The 18,980-nt window shown below is 37.4% G+C and overlaps 1 protein-coding gene across 9 annotated transcripts; it reads left to right on the plus strand.

Moving 5' to 3' along the window:
- Positions 1-332: 332 nt before the first annotated feature.
- On the plus strand, positions 333-18,479 carry STAU1 (staufen double-stranded RNA binding protein 1; the record flags this gene model as incomplete). 9 transcript variants are annotated; one of them, XM_079543390.1, is made up of 15 exons in its annotated part: positions 333-528; positions 907-1,031; positions 2,407-2,563; positions 4,044-4,182; positions 4,832-4,997; positions 10,573-10,671; positions 11,986-12,216; positions 12,747-12,890; positions 13,708-13,854; positions 14,621-14,693; positions 14,995-15,314; positions 16,035-16,157; positions 17,647-17,732; positions 17,825-17,872; positions 18,392-18,479. In XM_079543390.1, 15 exons carry the CDS (start codon positions 336-338, stop codon positions 18,477-18,479), a joined length of 2,139 nt encoding a protein of 712 aa, XP_079399516.1. The 9 variants fall into 9 exon arrangements, with proteins under 9 accessions (XP_079399516.1, XP_079399517.1, XP_079399511.1 ...); XM_079543385.1 differs by having other exon boundaries at positions 336-528; positions 12,004-12,216; XM_079543391.1 differs by lacking the exon at positions 17,825-17,872.
- Between the last annotated feature and the right edge of the window lie 501 nt (positions 18,480-18,980).

An 18,980-nucleotide genomic window follows, 5' to 3' on the forward strand; every position in this document is an offset into this window, starting at 1 on the left:
GCAGTCAGGAAGTTAAATAAGCAAACATAAATAAGACTCTAAAACTACTTTTAGAGTTTAGAGATTGAAATGTGCTATTAAAACTGATGTCTGAGAGACTTACTGCATACCAAATGGAAACAATGACTGCGTGATTTAATGCTTTTTTCCCCTTTTCCCTTTTTGCTAATTGAGAAATAATTTCAGCAGCTCATTATTTAGAGAATGCTGAACATTCAGTATTAACTTTTCTCCTTCCATCTTTATGTTTTAGGTCAGCAATTCGGTTCCATTGCTGAGTTTGCCTGCATTCAAAGCTCTTTGCCTACAGTAACTTGCTCTGGTTGGAAGTGAACATGTCTCAAGTTCAAATTCAGAATCCTTCTACTGCCCTTGCAGGGAGCCAAATATTGAATAAGAATCCATCTCTTTCACAGCCACTGAGTATTCCTTCTACTACTAGTTCTTTGCCCTCTGAAAATGCAGGTAGACCTATCCAAAATTCTGCTTTACCCTCTGCATCTGTTACATCTACCAATGCAGCTGCAGGTGAGATTGAGTATCTATTAGCAGATGTATGTATTTTTGATGTCTTGGACCTATGAATGTTGTAATACTTATCCAATCACAGCAGCTTGTAATGCTTTCTCCACACTGAACGGAGTCTGTCTGAGACAGAGGCACTCTTTTGCACAGAGGCCTGTTTGTAGTACTGAAAAGTACTTAACGTTTTCGTACACTGCTTGGAGGTCTCAAGGTTCTTCAGGGAACATGCTGTTGCTGTTTTGGCTAATGACCAGAACTATCTAATCCAGTGAACGTATTTCTGGGGGGTATTGATGCTAAGAAAATGTAGGATTTTTATTTAAAATGTTTGTAGATTTTTTTGCTACCTGCTCATTTATCTGTTTTTATGTAATCTCTCAGCTCCTTCTAACATGGCAAACCCCAAAGAGAAAACCCCAATGTGTCTTGTGAATGAGTTAGCCCGTTTCAACAAGATTCAGCCTGAATATAAGCTTCTGAGTGAGCAAGGTCCAGCTCATTCAAAGGTACCTATTCATATAAGTTTCTTGTTTCTCTTCTTCATGCTCTTGCACTTTTTTAGTGGAAAGGCAAAGCACATGCCTTTAGTCGTGAATCAGATGAACCTGACTGTCCTAATTGTCAGGTATTTGGAAAACAAGGATCTTAGTATGTGTTTTTTGATGCCTTGAAGTACAATACAGTTAAACAGTGCTGAACATTCATCTGGTCCAAAACAGATTAGCAAAAGAATCTTTGGTCTATAATGATGGGGATATGGAAATGCTTAGGACAAGCCAGCACGTGGTGTTCATTCATCCAGTGTCACTGCAATCTTGTACGCTATGTTAAAAGCCCAGTAATATGCAGTTTGTTTGGTGTTCTGTTTACCCATAGAGAGAGAATTTCTAAGGAATGCAGTAAGTATAGAAGCAATTGGTGTTACTTCAAAGAACAATGAGGATGTGAGTTTTAACATTATTAAGCTTTTTAATTCTCGTTGGAGGTCTCTATTGAAAGGTCTGCTGAGGTCAAGGCATACAAGGAAAATCAGCCTGGGCTACATCTATTTAATCTGACACCATCTCCTTAAGGTGTTGTCTGGAACAGTGTTAGTGTTGTACACAGGAGGAATTGCCTTTGATGTGGGTAATGCTGAGAATTAAAGTCTTTCAACCCAAACATGCATAATGTCAGCTTCAATGTGCAAAGCAGGCAGGGCTTGCCTTTGCAAAAAGTATTGGAATAACATTCAGAGCATCTGTTCACTTGTTTTCATTCTGACTGAAATTAAATTTCATTTAATTACCAGAGAGACTTTGGCTTTCTGTTGTCTGAATAATTTGTGAAAATTTAGGGCAATATGTATCCTTCCTTATCTCATATAAAAAGAAGTATCACAGCATTGCTCTATAATCAGACAGCTTTGTAATCCCTTGGGGACATGCAGGAGGCTTTTTGGTGCAATGTGAACTTACTGTTCCTCAGACTACTGGTAAATACAGTTTATTTTAAAAAAAACCCAAGGTGTTAAAACAGCAAGTTGTTGGGGGATAAAGTGATTTCCAAGGCAGCTGTTCTGATGGGTGTTGACATACCATCTATCCCTGTTGTGGTCACCTCTGTATGCATTGCCTCTTCTGTTTCACAGCCTGTATCATCTCATGCAGTATGCAGGATAGTGCTAGCTGCAGTTCTGTGAAATTCATAGTTAAGTATCAAGTAATCAGGGTATCCTGTAGATGTCCCAGAAGTTTAAAATGTGGAGTTGGCATTAGTAAAGGAAAGCACTGCATGCTGTCTTCTCGACTTCTGCATCAGTAGAAGACTCACAGTTCCATGGAAGGCAGTCTAATAAATGTTGTAAATGAACCCACTCATAAAGTGTTTTCTGTTTCTCAGGTGTTTACTGTGCAGCTGACTCTCGGGGACCAGCACTGGGAAGCTGAAGGAACTAGTATTAAAAAAGCGCAACATGCAGCAGCTGCCAAAGCCTTGGAAGGGACGAAGTTCCCTAAGCCTACAGCTCGTCCATCTCGTAGTGAAGGCAAGAATCCAGGTATATACCTCACCAAACTGATAGAAAAAGCAACAAACAAAACCAGTGTGGAATTTAGCTTTCTGGTTTTAACATATGTGTGAAGTTGCATAAGGATAAAAAAAAAAAAAGGGTGATACTGACATTATGTTCTGTGTATTTAATAATAGCAATAGTTGGGCTTTTTGGGAAAGTCATTTTGATATTTAACCTTTGATCGTGGTAGGCATCATAAAAATTCAACAAAAATTAACAAGTTAAAAATACAGATATTTTTTTTGTCATGTCACTCAGGCTTTTGAAGAACCTACTGCTTAACTTGCTGCTTTCTGTTGTATTGCTTGGTGGAATCTTTGAAAATTTTTTATCATAATCTTAAAAAAAAACAACCCCAAAGCTATCAAGAATTCAATCACAGCAAAGAATAATATTTTTCATAGGTGGGTGAATTTGGCAGTTTTTACTGGATAGTTCAGGAGCTTGATGATAAAGATTTCCTTAAAAATTTAAGTGAACTATTAAATTTGTGTCCAGCAGTTGGTTCAGAACTTTGGAAGGTGCTTCATTTGCATTTCTTTAAAGAGAAGTAGAAGTGGAGTTGTAGAAAAGCATTTAAGTTGTTGCTGTGTTAAATCAACTTCTTATTTTCTAAGATTGCTTTGAGGATGTGTCTAGAATGTGAAGTAGCTTCTCATCTCAGGTGCACGTGTGATAACTTTGCACGTCACTTGAGTTGGAAGCCCTCTAAGGATGCCATTATTCCATTCAGCAAAGGGTAAAACTCTAATCTTTAACACCAGCTGTATTCTGATATCACCTACATTCTTTCTTTAGAAACACTTGGTACAGCAAACAGGAAAAATACTTTTTTCCTGTTATCCTGTAAATTATCAATTACTTTTTTTTCCCTATGAATCTGTTCTGTAATTTTTCTTTTTTTTTTTGCAATTGCTTTAAAATTTTCCTTTACATTTATGTGACTGTTCTTTATCAGATGAGAATAGTCAGTCCATTACTCATCCACATGAAAAAATTTCAGAGCCACCAGCAGCAATATACCTTCCTTGTCAAAAGGCAAATTGCAATTTGAAAGGGAAGAGTCATAAAAACCTTTGTTAGTTGTTGAGTACAAGAAGAAATACTCAATTGTTCTCAGTAAACGACAGAAGCCAAAGATATATGCAGCATGTCTGTTAATTTCAAAGGTCAAAAGATATTTTAGAAAAAGAAATTGCTGCTCTGCACAGCATATTAGCTGTGCTGTAAAAATCAATCTGTAGCTTAACAAAGCTTCACCAAATAAAAGAAAAAAGCGTATAGGAGAATTGGCACAGTTGATCTAGGCTTGTAATTTAATGTGCATCACACATGTATTTCTTTGAGTTCTGAATATGAAATGGCAAAGTCCAGTCATCTTTTTCTCTGTTTGGAGGCAGGGCAGAGTTTGTATTGCTGCAGTCTCTGGTGACAGCTGGACAACTCTTTATTCCTTTTTATTTAGACAGTGTAACCCCCACAGTGGAGTTGAATGCGCTTTGCATGAAGCTGGGAAAGAAACCTATGTATAAACCTATTGATCCTTACACGGGGATGAGATCCACTTACAACTATACAATGAGAGGTGGTACTTACCCTCCACGGTATGTATTGTATGATTTTGGGGTTTTGCAGGCTATTGTTTTAACTTCTGCTCTCTTCATCTGATGTCACCTGAGAACTGCTGAAAAATGCAAGTCTGAGGCAAAAAGGTCTTGATCAATACACTCCATGTAAAACTGCAATTTGTCTCAACTGTTTGGCTTCTGTGGGAAGGGGAATGTGAAGGAACTGAACCAGATGAAGTGTTTTGAAGGACACTTGGATATATTTGGCTTCATGAAGGGAATACCTTGTATTTCTTGCCTTTCCTTTCTGTGTAGAAACAATTAGACACTTTTTCTTTTTTTTTAATTAACTATTTAAGTTGCAGATTCAGTTTAAAGAATGTTCTGAGCATTGAAATGAAGAATTCAAAGCTTGCAGGACTAACAACTTTGTCAAAGCATAGTTATATTGTCCTTTGCTATTTTAGTTTGTTATAGAATATTGTAAAATAAGAAATATCAATAGTCTATTTACATTTATCTCCCTAAAATCTTTTAGACTTAAAATCTGGCTTTTTAATACTCGTGCTTATGTGCTGAGAAGTGGTTACTGATACCCAAGGGATTCTTCCACATATAATTTATGTTTCTGTAGGTTTGCTTTGTAGGCCAAACTGTTTACTTATGTATGTTTATCTCTTTATAGGTACTTTTACCCATTTCCTGTTGGGCCTTTACTTTATCAAGTTGAGCTTTCAATTGGGGGGCAACAGTTTCATGGGAAAGGAAGAACAAGACAAGCTGCTAAACATGATGCAGCTGCTAAAGCACTGAAAGTTCTACAGAATGAGCCCTTGCCTGAGAAACCAGAGGTGGGAATGGATCAAGTGTTTTAAGTATAAATTGTTAAGATCATTGGAGTTATTGTAGATGTTTTTTCCAAATTGAGAGGAAGATTGTAGTTATGAAATTTAATTCCATTAGGAATGTTTCTGTACTTGTATCACTAGAAACAATTTGATTGGAATAGTAATAATTTTCTATATAACTAGAAGTTTCCAAAATTAAATCATTTTATTAATTCTTCTGCTGCAGTATATTTCCACAGCAATGCTATAGGCCTCTGTCAGATGTAATAAGCACTAGAGCTTATATAGGAAGCAATGTCTTACCAGTTACAGATCATATGCAAACTTCTGAAGCCATCTAAGCAGGGCAGTTAGGTTCCAGTACAGGCAACACAGAGGTCAGACACAGGTTTCCTTCCTGGGCAAAATTTCTGTGTGATTGTGGAATGAACAACAGAACGTAAAGAAGAACTTAGAGGAAGTTCATGGACATAGTAAAGTTGTGCACAATTTTTGATAGAAATAGTAAGAAGCAAAATCGTATCCCTTCGGATGCTTACGGTGGCTTGGCACTTCTCATTCCAAGATCCTTGCTTTTTATTTTATTTTAATTTATTTAACATTCTTAGGTGGGAAGTCTCATTGTGTGCACGTGAGTTTCTGGAGCTGAGGTGACTGTGTGCAACCTCTCCACGTGTGCTGAGTATGTTTGGTATCTCTACCAAAGCTCACAGTGTAGGAAGCATGTTGGTTACAGAGTCTGACTGTGCTGGGAAAAAAAAAAAGTAAAATAGGCAATTAGGCAAGAATGTGATTGGGGAGTTTTAGACCGAGATTGAAAAAAAAGTGCAAATGACAGAAATTAGTGAGGGAACTCAGAGAATATGTTGTGAAGGCAACAGATATTGAGTTAAAAATGTTAAGTGTTTCTGGGAGAGACCACTGCCCAGATAAAGGAAAAATTGTCAGATCTGATGTTTTTAGAAGAGCGCTAGGAGGCACTGCAGTATGGAACAGGTTGGAGTGTAGGTGGTCAGGGACAAGCTGGGGGTCTTCAGCAGGTGGGATCAAGCCTGAGGGAGATATTTTCCTTCAGTGCAGGAGGACCTCAAATTTCAAACTGTTGTCATTCTGTCACTGATCCATAATGATCGGTTTTTGCACTCGTCTTAAAAGATGACCTGCTGTCCTTGGCAGTTTGTGTACTGGGCCCAAGGAGTCCAACTGCAGAATATCGTGGGATCACAACTGAATTCACTTCTGTTCACTTCTTTAGAAAAACTTACGTGCAAGTGATTTCTTGACTATTTGTGAAGTTGTTTAAAGCTGAGTAACATGGGCCTCAGAACACACGCTGTACTTCCATGTGATCACATATTCTTTATTATAGGTTGTCTCTTCCAGTGTAAATGGTGTGAATTGAGAGATGAGGGAAGTAAACCTAGAGAGTTTCTTTTCTTGTTTGCTCATTTTAGGGACATGACCGGGACATTGCTATTGTGAATTATACCTGACAAGGTCAGAGAATTATTTTATGAATGGAACAGTTGCAGGCTCCCTGGATTCTGTTTTGACTCTGTTCTACATGCTGGGCAGGTCATTTTAAGTACACTTTCACAAGAAACATGTCCTTTTATTTTCATTTATTTATGCTTGGCTTCTACTGAGTGAACATTAAGAAATAGAGCTGTGCTCTTTGAACAGAATACTGTTTTATAAAAAGCACTCAAACCAGATCTTAAATTTGGTACTTCAGTAACAAGTTCAATAATATTTGTGATTCTGGAATGGCTTTGGGTACGTCTGAGGGAGTTACTATCTTTGTAACAGCTTTTTTGCACTAGACAAGATGAAGAGAAAATAAGCAGTGTTTTACCACTAAGCGAATGCTGTTCAGCGAGGCAAGATCACTGAAGGATGCAACAGTGTAAGATCCAAAGAGATTCCATTACATGTGCATACAGTGAAGGCAAATTAAGATTTTTTACAAGCAGACATAGTGCTGATACTTCTACTTGTCACTTGATGTTGCCAGTAATTATTCTTTTAAACGTACTTATTTTCATGGATCCCATTAGTGTGTGTCTGTATATAAAATGTGTAACCTTGAGCTCCCCTAATTTTAGCCAGAAAATATTCAGTGCTGAAGAATAAATCATTGAGTAAAACGAGTAGACTTAAAGCATAAGAATAACCATTTACCATGCCTTCTTAGAGCACAAATTTGGAAGCTATGGCAGGAGAAAGGTTTTAATAAAATTTGCTCTCAGTTGGGCAGAGCACTGCCTGAGCAGCTGATCTAATTTTAAGTTGTCTGTGCTTTGAGCAGGAGTCTGTAGTAGGAAACCTCCAAAGGATCGTTCCAACCTAAATTAGTCTGACTGGAGTTCAGGCATGCTGACAAGGAGGCAGGGCAGAGTTATTTGCATATTCAGAGACAGAAGTAATAAAGCCTAGATTTAAAGCTTGGAAAGCAGTGTTTTGCAGCACAGTGCTCAGACAGAAATTCTAACGTTTGCCTGAAAACACTAAACCCAGAATTGCTTCTATGTATTTTTTTCCATTTATCTGTTAAGTATCAGCTGTTTTTTATAACTTTAACATGGAAGAAAATACTGATAGCTCTGTTGAAATCAATGTAGTTCGCATCAGCAATTTTCATAATTTGCTTATAATCAGTCCTTGAGGAAGTACATGTTGAAAGACTTCCTAGAAAAGGGGGGAATCCCTTTTGAAGGAGTATATTGCTTTTGCAGTTTGTTTAGGAGCTTTGTAATCTATATTTTTTTTTTTTGCTTCACTGCATGACTTTTTCAATTGATAGAGGGGGCATCTAAAAATTTGTTAGAAGCGAAGTGGAGGTTTGTTTGTGGTCTCATTCTGATTTAGAAGCATAGTAGATTCCTTGGAGAGGAGTGCGCATGTGCAAGCTACTTTAAAAGCAGATTCTGTAGGCTATGTGCCTCCACACTGCTGGGAAGGAGGAAGAAGGTGGGGGTGTGATTATCTTTGATTTATTAAATAAACTGCTCCAGAACAGAAGGGGAGGCAAAATAATTGGTGAAAGAGCCATAGTCTGTCAATGTTTTGACATTAATTTACTCTATTAAAAAAAAGGACACTGAGAAAAATACCTCTTTTAAACCATTTGAACAGACTTGAAATATGTAAAGAATATACAAACGTAATATAGCAGATAATTTTATGCTATATCTTTGTTTTGGAAGTATTTTAAATGGAAAAATAATCCAATGAAGAGAGGCTCTGGTCATCTTGACAAGGAAAAATGTGGGAATTTCATAAGATTGAATATATCTGGGATTGCAAGGAAGGGAAGAATATTTGTAATGAAAGTGATTATGCAAATGTTTTTATAGTGAAGTCAGTGACAGGTCTTATCGATGCTGGCAATAATGTGCTGTAACACACCCTGACAAAATAAGGCCTTAAGAGTTCAAATACTTTTTCTGGGATTATGATGCTATTCATTTTTAACCTACCACTTGCATTTGAAATGGATTTTAGAATACGATGATGGAGATTTTTGGCACCAATAGTCAATCTTTTACCTGCACTGTGCCTCCTGCTGAGATGTCGTGTGTGATTCTTGGAACTTAGGTACTGCCTGCACATTTCTTGTGTGCTGCAGTGTGCTTTACTCCTATGGGAGTGGTGCCATCATGTGGTCTTGGTTTTCACAGACCTGAAGGTTGCTCCGTGTATTGGAAGATCAGAAATATTAGATGTTATCATAGGAACAACCTAAAGTCTGCTGGGATGCCAGGAAGGAGTGTATGTATTTTATTCAGATTGGAAAAGGCTTCCTTAAATGATGGGAATTGAACATAAATGTCTTCGCGTTCTGATCTAACTTGTTAGTAACAGGTACTGAGGATGCTTGCTACCATCAAAACTAGATTTAATCACTCAAGCTCTCTAGCATATTTCTGCTGCTTCAATAAAATATTTAAATCATTTTTGTTAGCTGGTTGCACAACCAGTATTGCAGTATAATGTAATTGGTGTAATTGTTGCTATTCATCTTTATCATAATCTTTCCTATATCACTGCTGAACACTTAGTGTTGACATTTCTCTGTTGCTGTTACCATGCCTATTAGTTCATGTTGATACCAACATTAGTGAAGACATTTATGGAATCACAATCAAAATTTTATTGGGAGATGCATAGAAGTGCCTGTAGGTGAAATCCACCTGGCACTGCTCTCCTTATAGCAAGCTGTATCTAGCTGCATCTAAGCTATATTCTAGCTGCATCTAGAGAGGAATAATTGCATGCACTGGTACAGGTTGGGGGATGATGTGCTGGAGGGGAGCTCTGCGGAGAGGACCTGGGTGTCCTGGTGGATGACAGGTTGGCCATGAGCCAGCAGTGTGCCCTTGTAGCCAAAATGGCCAATGGCTTACTGGGGTGCATTAAAAAGAGCGTGTCCAGCAGGTCGAGGGAGGTGATCCTCCCCCTCTACTCTGCCCTGGTGAGGCCTCATCTGGAGCACTGCGTCCAGTTCTGGGCTCCCCAGTACAAAAAAGACAAGGATCTCTTGGGAAGAGTCCAGCGGAGGGCCACGAAGATGGTGAGGGGCCTGGAGCATCTCTCCTATGAGGAAAGGCTGAGTGAACTGGGTCTGTTCAGCCTTGAGAAAAGAAGACTGAGAGGGGACCTGATCCAGGTCTATAAATATCTAAGGTGTGGGGGGCAGAGTGGTGAGGCCCGTCTCTTTCCAGTGGTGAGTGGAGACAGGACAAGGGGAAACAGCCAGAAACTGCAGCATAGGAAGTTCCACACAAATCTGCACAAGAACTTCTTTAGGTGAGGTGACGGAGCACTGGAACAGGCTGCCCAGGGAGGTGGTGGAGTCTCCTTCTCTGGAGATGTTCCAGACCTGCCTGGATGCCGACCTGTGCGACCTGCTGTAGGGAACCTGCTTTGGCAGGGGGGTTGGACTCGATGATCTCTGGAGGTCCCTTCCAACCCCTACAATTCTGTGATTCTGTAAGATATCAGAAATGTATTTGATTTAAGGCAAGTTTCTGATGGCATGCTCCTCAGATGATTAGAAAAAATCATAGATGAAGAACTGGCAAGAGAACATGTTTGAATGGCGGGTCTGTGCCGGGGTCTGATAAGTCATCCTTTATTCACATTGGTCCCATTCTCAGAATCTTCATTTTTTTTCTTCTGGCCTTTCTCTTATCTGATACTGTCTTAGTACTTTTGGTACAAATGTCCAATCAGCATATGAAAACTGTATTTCATAAAGGTACTTCCATTTGGAAAGCAGTTCATTTAACACTTCAATTTCTTGTTCTGTAGGTAGATTTTAAATCTATTGGCCCATATTCCATTTATAGTTTTTCTCCTATCATGAGCACATGAAAATAAGGAGGTATGCTAGCTTTTACCCATCACCTTAAAAGAGCTTCCTAAATTTCAGGTCTGTAGTACGTGTGCTGCATTTTTGCACATTCATGTAAAATGGCAGTAAAAGTTAAACAATTTGAGAGTTCAATAAACTGGTTGGATTAATCAAATTCAATTTAATAGGATCTTTATTTTAAATAGAGTATGCTTCTTTTAGGTTAACGGAAAAGAACCAGATGATGAAAATCTCAATAAATCTGAAATAAGCCAAGTTTTTGAGATTGCACTTAAAAGGAACTTGCCTGTGAATTTTGAGGTATGTTTATTTTACAAGCTCTAGATCTGTTTTCATTAGAAAATTAAGGCTACACATTAAGTAGAGTCTTTTCTAGGTAACCCAAACAACTGACTTTAACATGCCTTGTTAGTTGTGAGTACTTGTTCATTTTTTGACAGTCACCCCAGTTGTCTCAGAGTTCGTAAGGTTAAGTGACCAAAGAAATCCAGCTGTTCACCAAGTCATGCACTAAAATCATAGCATGAGTGAACAGCTATGCTGTGGTTGTCTGTGCAATCTTTTCCAAGTTTTTTAAAAAAAAACAGTATTGTAGTGTAAAAACAAACAAAAAAAAAAACGAAACACAACCCCGTATTAAAGATTAGAACACTGAAGCACGAAGTCAAGGCAGAAGAGTTGTAACTTGCTCTGAAGGAGCTTATTTATGGAAGTATTTTCTTAACTGAGCACTGATGTGGACTACCCGCAAGTTGCAGAATCTCAGATAGGTTTCTTTTCTTGCCATGAGGTACCTCATGTGCATCTTACTTTCCTTTCCCTTTGGCCTGGCTGCTTGCTGCCTCTTTGCCCCTCCTTGATCATTTAATTACCTTAAATCAGTAGCTTCGATAGGAGCGTCTTAATTGCACCAAAATATTAATTTATTGTGTTGCCTTCCTGAGCTGGCAGAATAACATTTCAATCAATTATATGAATGCTTACTGTAAGAAAATGTAATTGTGTGTAACTAAATTGCTTTTTAAACTGTATTATGAAATTTCATATGAATCTTCCAGTTATTACAGATTGGCATGAACATCACCAGTAAAAATGTACTGTCACAAAAAGCCAGTTGTGGGTGGAAGCTCTCAATTCGTTTTTATTTTTTGACTCTGAGTGTCTTGAAGTATGATTTGTTGGGAATGGAGTTAAGACTAACTCCGTAGTAAGCAGCTAGCACTTAAATATTTCCAGAATTACTGATTTCTAAGTTAAATTGCTGGATCCCAAATAATGGCTTTCTCAGTGATGTTCTGTTACTGTAACCTAATGTATGAGGTGGTGTTATCTGCATGGAATTTGGCAATGAAATAGAACAGTCATTTTGAAGGAGTAAATAAGTAAGATGGGTTAATGACTGGAATATGTAAATAATGTTCGTGGGTTACTGCATCTGGTCTGCTAAAACGTGTATTTATTTGGGTGGGATTATGTTATTAGAGGGATGATTTACATAGGCACTTTATGAATTTTATCAAAATTTGAAATCTCTATCCATAGTGCTTGAGAGAATTTTGCTATAAACAATGTGCTGTACCATTTTTAATAAGTGTTTATCACGCTTTCACTCAGTTTTTCCCTCTGAAACAGGTGACCAAGGAAAGTGGTCCTCCGCATATGAAGAGCTTTGTAACCAAGGTGTCGGTTGGAGAATTCATGGGTGAAGGTGAAGGAAAGAGCAAGAAGATCTCAAAGAAAAACGCTGCAATAGCAGTCCTAGAAGAGCTGAAAAAATTGCCACCCCTTCCTACGGTTGAGAAAATGAAGCCACGAATCAAAAAGAAAACAAAATCAATAGTGAAGGTAAGAGACAATGTAACTGCTGTAAATCATCACACCAGAGACATTTCCTAGTCAGTTACAAACACACTTAGATTGCGTAACATTCATCATCATTTTGGTGCTGGAAAAGAATATTTTGCTCCCACTGGGAGCAGTGGAGTTCCATCAATATTTTTACAACAGATTGTAATAAATTCAGAATGAAGGAGAATCCATGTGAAAGAATGAATGATACCAGAAAAACAAGCTCTGACTTTCAGTCATTAGTGTGGGGTTTTGCATGATTTTTACCTTCTACAAATTCTCCTGCAAGCCTGTCCTTTCCACCATATGATTTGAATTTCAAAGTATTTCCAGTGGTAGGTTCTATACGGTCAGCTATGACAGCAGAGCCAAATAAATTGGGTGTTTCTTCATGGCTGCAATGGTATTTCATTAAGAAATTTTGGTTTTAGTTTGTTTCTATTTCAGGAAATGAATTCAGTGGCTCAGTTTTCTTGACTCAAATGTTCTCTAATTTTGGCTTATTTCCTGAACATTTTTTTGTATAGCTGCAAACAAGTCCAGAATATGGTCAAGGCATGAATCCCATTAGCAGACTTGCCCAGATACAGCAGGCCAAGAAAGAGAAGGAACCAGAGTACATGCTCATCACAGAACGCGGTCTTCCAAGACGCAGGGAATTCGTCATGCAGGTTTGTTTGCTGAATTGAGAAATTTAGTTGTTTGGCTGTGATGTTTCTTTTGTTTCTTTTTTTTGTTGTTGGCTTATTGTATTCAGAGCGTGATGATGGGTAGCATTACAGCCAAATTTGCACTGAATTTATTACAGAAATATTAGTAGATTCCACCCAAGGGAGGCAGTGGTTCAAGAAAAGTGATCTGAATCATGTTTAAAAAAAAAAAAAAAAAAAGCATAGGACAGCAGAAGTCTGCCTGTGCCTTCCTACTGTATTTAAAGCTTTTTATAGTTTTACAATATAGGATTCATTAAACATGAACTAAATAATTCTTCATTTCTTCCTTCCCAAGATTTCTTGCATGTTGCCTTGGAGTACAATGATTTCTGCATTCTTTATTGCAAATTCCAATAGTGCAGTAGTTTTTTGATGTTGACTATCTGCTAGGCTCTAATAATTATGTCTTCCAGCCCTCTCTTATATTCTAGAAAAAGCAGAAAAATCAGTTCCTTTCCAGTATGTTAGGAAAAATTGCTGAACGGTTAACTTCAGCTTGAGAAATTGTATCCACTGTGATGCCAGTTTTGAGCATTTAGGCTGGTGCCAACATGTGATGATGAAATACAACTGATTATGCTATTTCTGTTTGTTATTTTGTGCTTGGAGGGCAGTGATTGAAGATGATAAATAACAGATAAATTGTTGCTTAGAATAATAATTTGAACTATCTTGTCACTTGTGCTGTATTGAAGATACAGGTGAACAGTGAGTGAACCCTAAGATTCAATCCTAAGCTTAGGATTTTACTTCTCTTTCTTCCTCTTCTGTCCAGGTGAAAGTTGGTGTACACACAGCTGAAGGAATGGGCACAAACAAAAAGGTTGCTAAACGCAATGCAGCCGAAAATATGTTGGAAATTTTAGGTTTCAAAATCCCTCAACCTCAGCCTCCAAAACCAGCATTAAAGACAGAAGAGAAGGTAATATTCTTTGAATACTGAACACAGAGTGTAAACAGTAGCAGCTTTGCAAGACAGTAGAGGTATAGTAAAGCCATGCCTTCTCCAGTGGTCAGGAAGCCATTCTATTGAGGTGACTTCTCTAAACAACTGTGTTTTGGATACATCAAGGATTCAATTTTGCAAACAAATCAAAGTCTTGTTAGAAGACTGAATGAATGTATTTTCCAGGGAATGGTTCAGTATGCGAATATTTGATTGATGCATTTGGTCTTAGAAACTGGCAAACATGCAGGGTATGTTGTATATTGGAAGCTGTGGGTAGCTTTATCAGTAATTTCAGTCACAAGTTAGCAATAGTTTTTTATTCTCTTTAGTCTCCTAGCATGGAAAGAGCCTTGCATTCTTGTCTATTGATTCAGCAGATGTGAAGTTAAAATAGCAAGTCTTGTTTTCTCTTTTTCATGTATGTGTCCACTTGTTTCCAATGCATTCATATTGTTACCAGCAATATGAACATCGTTTTAAATGGCTGATTATGGGATCTAGTTCTCAATAGCTGTGTTGCTAATAGCACCTCAGTAACCTGTAGATGGCTTTATTCGTTCAATAAGAATCACTGAACTTGTCTTTTCTTTATAAGTATATGAGAGTAGAGTTATTTGAATAATAATTCTTCAGTAACATTTTGACAAGTCAGACTCTATACATTTTGAAAACTTTAACACTGGAGGGGAAAAAAGCTTTTACCTTTAAAATTGTTTGAGCTCGTTTCTTTATTTTTAAGACACCAGTGAAGAAACCAGGTGATGGAAGAAAAGTAACTTTCTTTGAGCCGGGTTCTGAAGAGACTTCAACTAGTAAGTAACATTACTGAAAGAAGCACGGCCTCCATGCATTTCTCACTCCCTTCAAAAGCATTATTTAACATGCTATAATAAATAGAAGTGTTGGGACAATTTCTGTGTGAAAAGGAAGGGAGAGGAGAGATCAGTCTCTTTGACTTAGGAGAAAGCTTCTCTGGTATAGAGCCCTCACTTGATGGGAGCAGATTCCCTGGAAAAGTAATGCGATTTCTGTCAGCCGGGGTTAATGGTCCAGGTTTGGAGGAAGAGTTGCAATAAGCAAGCTCTGCATTGGTGGTACCTTTCTTCTCCTCAGGTAATAAAGAAGACGAGTTTAGGATGCCTTATCTCAGTCATCAGCAGCTTCCCGCTGGAATTCTTCCCATGGTCCCTGAGGTTGCACAGGCTGTAGGAGCCAGTCAAGGACACCACACCAAAGAATTCAATAGGGCAGCCCCAAATCCTGCCAAGGCTACTGTAACAGCAATGATTGCTAGAGAGCTATTGTATGGTGGTACTTCTCCTACTGCTGAGACCATATTAAAAAATAACAACTCATCAGGCCATGTGCCCCACGGACCACTTACCAGGCCCTCTGAACAGCTGGACTATCTTTCCAATGTTCAAGGAATCCAGGTAAATGTTCAGTTTCCAAGAATTCTTCCAGGGCTATCAAAACTGACATAAGTTGTTTTAAAGCATTTTAGTTCTGCTGTTGACTGATGTTCATGTAAACACTTTATCTACAAAATATACTGAGTTTTATTATTATTTTTTTTTTTTTAATTTTGTTGTTAAATATGCCTTATATACTAATTCTGAGGCTCAATTCGGTGCTGGTGTGTAGGCCTCTGAGAAGAACAAAAATGAAAGTAGTGTTTTCTGAAAACTGTCATGATGTGGGAACATAATGTGGATTAGTACTTGGCTGGTCTGAAATCAGTTTTTCTGAAAAATTGATGCTGCCATAAACTGTGCATTTACTTAGGGTTAGTCCCTTTCATTAGAATCGCATTTAATTTCCTACATTGATGCTTTATTGATATTTTTCTTAATAATAAGAGCTCCATCAAAAAGCGTAACAGGAAAAAATTCAGGTAGCAGTGAGCAGAATAAAAATCCTAGAAATAATCATTATGTAGTAATTGTAATACAGAAGGCTTGCAGAGTTCTTGTGATTACTCAAAATTGTTATTACAACGGAAGTAAAACTCAGAAGTAAATGGTTCTGCTGGCCGGCAGATAATGAGTGGAGTTTGGCTTCATATGTTTAGGCATATAATCTTTAGCAGTTGTAATGTATTATTGCTCATACTCGGTTAACTGAGAAGAACTAAATAATTCTCTTTTCTTTAGGTTGAATATAAGGACTTTCCAAAAAATAACAAGAATGAGTTTGTGTCTCTTATAAACTGTTCCTCTCAGCCACCACTGATCAGCCATGGAATTGGGAAGGATGTAGAATCTTGTCACGATATGGTATGATGAATCTTACTGAAACGCTTTCTTTTTTGTCTTCAGTGAGCTGTGGGATTCAGCAGATGCAACAGGATTTTGTTGCTTCTGGATAATAATTAAATGCTGTACAATTCCTGGACTATTTTTGTCAAATACATCACAGGTTGCTAAAATAACTGATGAATAATATCAGCATCTAATTTAAGTAACCTTTGACATGCTTAATATATGCTAATAATTTTGTTTTACAGGAAGTACATTTTTTATCTCAGTATTATGGGCCCTGAACACATTTTGAAGAAAATGTATAAAAAGGAACTTCTAAAACACAAAAGCACATAACTGTTTTTATTTTTCTTAATGGAATGGGCTGATATCTTATTTGAAATGATAATTCTTAGATTTATATTATTACCAAATTTTCTGCTGGAGTGGAACCCAAAAGGGAACGAAATGCAATAAGCCATTAAATAGCAGAAGACACTCTAAATCTGCTAAAATCCATTTATAAATAAGGTTGTCTTATTCACAGTAGCTGAAATACGTTTTGTGAAAGAATAAGTCTTCTAGAGATTGAATTTTAAGTGATCTGCTATAAAAGACATTACATATTGTTAGCCATATGTACACAGACTTGTAACTTGGAAGAAGATTATTTCCTTTGGTGTCTAGTGGTGACAGACTAAGGTAAGAGTTTGTAATATGTAGATACATGTAAGAAAACTGATTTGACTGATTTTTAGACTCAACATTTTTTCCAGCAATTTTATAATAGCTGTATTTTGTTAGAGATCTCTTTGAGCTTTGTCACTGAGATTTGATGCCTATCTCTATATCCTGCTGTAAAAGAGCTCCTGGAAGACTAAGCACTCAAGTCAGTGTAGTAGGTGAAGGCAAAAGGACAGCAGCATTCAAGCTTAACCACTGTGATTTGGTAGATGTGAGAGCATTCCCATGTTCAGATATTCAGCTTTCACTAAAGCATGTGCCATAACTAATAGGGTGTTTTGAAGAGGTTTACCTGAAATTGAACAAAACTGAAAAATCTTTTCGATTCTTAAAGGAAGTAACTTCTGCATAAGCTGTGCCACATTAACAAAATGTACTTCTGTATGCAGTTGTGTGCCCTGTTTGTCTGTCTTTGATATTTTTGTCTTTTTTTTCTTATTCTGTGGAGGACTTTTTGGTTCTGTGTATTTTAATGTCCTTACCCAAGTCCTGTACAGTTGGAGCCATTATTAATTTTGTCTTTTGCCATGATATTAATAGTACTGCTGGACTGATGTTTCCCTGTTGCTAAAACAAATGCTATGGGAATCCTCTAGCCACTGTACCCTTCTCTTGTTTATTGTAGTAAGATGAAATTCTACACCATTTAATATTTTCTGCTGTAATTCTGATCCTTAAAAAATATACTGCCAAAATTAGAATGCTTACTTTGAGTCCCAGTCCCCACTTCATTAACAAATGAAATGAACTTGAGTTGTTGAATGTTACTTATTTTCTTTAGGCTGCATTGAACATTTTGAAGTTGCTGTCTGAGCTGGACCAACAAACTACAGAGATGCCAAGAACAGGAAATGGACCAATGTCTGTGTGAGTGTGACCCATTGACTTTCCCTTGTATTATTGGAAACATGTAACCCTAAGATAAACAAATAAAACATGAGGGTTTTTTTCTTTGCCAGAGAAGTTAAAATACCAAGGGCTGTTACCTTGCTGAGAAGGACGAGAGGGTAGGTTTTATGATCCAGCTTGTAATTTTCACGTGTCAAATGCAAGTTATTAAGCTTCATGTTACAGCAAGTGGATAAAATGTGATGGCTGTGATACACAGGAATTTTGACTGTGATATCTCTGCTTGTTACATAGTTACATGTGTTTGTAAATAGTGTGATGTTTTTCTGTGGATTTAAGTATTAGAGCAGCCTCTAGAAATTTCCTGTGTGTAAATTGTAATCTCTGTTTAGATTTCACAGCTTGCTCACAGAAGAAATGGTGGGCGAGGGGAAGAGGGAGGGTGATTTGTAAATTTGTCTTTTAGCAGAAAAAAAGTGGCTTTTTGTTCTGTAATTTAGATAACAAGCTACCAAAATAGTTGAATCAGCAAAGTACTGATTGATTAAAAGTTGAGGCCAGTTGCATGTAAGCGGATTGTCATCTGCACCTCAAATCCTTTGTATCAGATTTAGAAGTGTTTTGTTAGTGGAAGTGGTGTTTTATCTCATAAGTAACAGATGTTTCCTCATTCGTAGATGTGTGAAACAAGAAATGGAAAGTGATCCTCTTCTCAAACCGGCTAACTCAAACACTTTGGGACAAACACTGGACAGCACTGCCTAAAAAGGCTTTTGACTGGACCCAAACATGAAAGCACCAGAGAAAATCAAATGCTTCCTATTAATGTAACCTGTTTTAGAGTGCTACAGTCTTTACAACCTACTGTAGTGTCTAAATCATAACTGTTGCTTTTTCTTCAAACAGTGATAAATATTTAGTTTCATTATGTTGTTTTGATTGAAATGACACTATAAATTTTTCATTTAAAAGTTTCTTAATTGTATCTAGAACAATAGCACAGTTTAGAAACTTTGTCTTCTGAGACTGACATGTTATCTGTGAACTAACTTGGGAAGATCATATCCATGTATGTGGTTATTTTGTTTTTATTGAAATAGCAAGTTTCTCTGCAAACCAGTTGTGTGCCCACCATTTTTAAGAAGTCCAGAATTTTCTCAAACCTGGTGTAATTATCCAACGGTTGAATGAATTATTACACTTCAGGAATTTTAAACTTCGATCATATTTGGTTAATTTCTAGTTTCGTTGAGTAGGGGTATGGGA

Source organism: Tetrao urogallus (assembly GCF_951394365.1).
Source record: "Tetrao urogallus genome assembly, chromosome: 16".
NCBI classification, from domain to species: Eukaryota; Metazoa; Chordata; class Aves; order Galliformes; family Phasianidae; genus Tetrao; species Tetrao urogallus.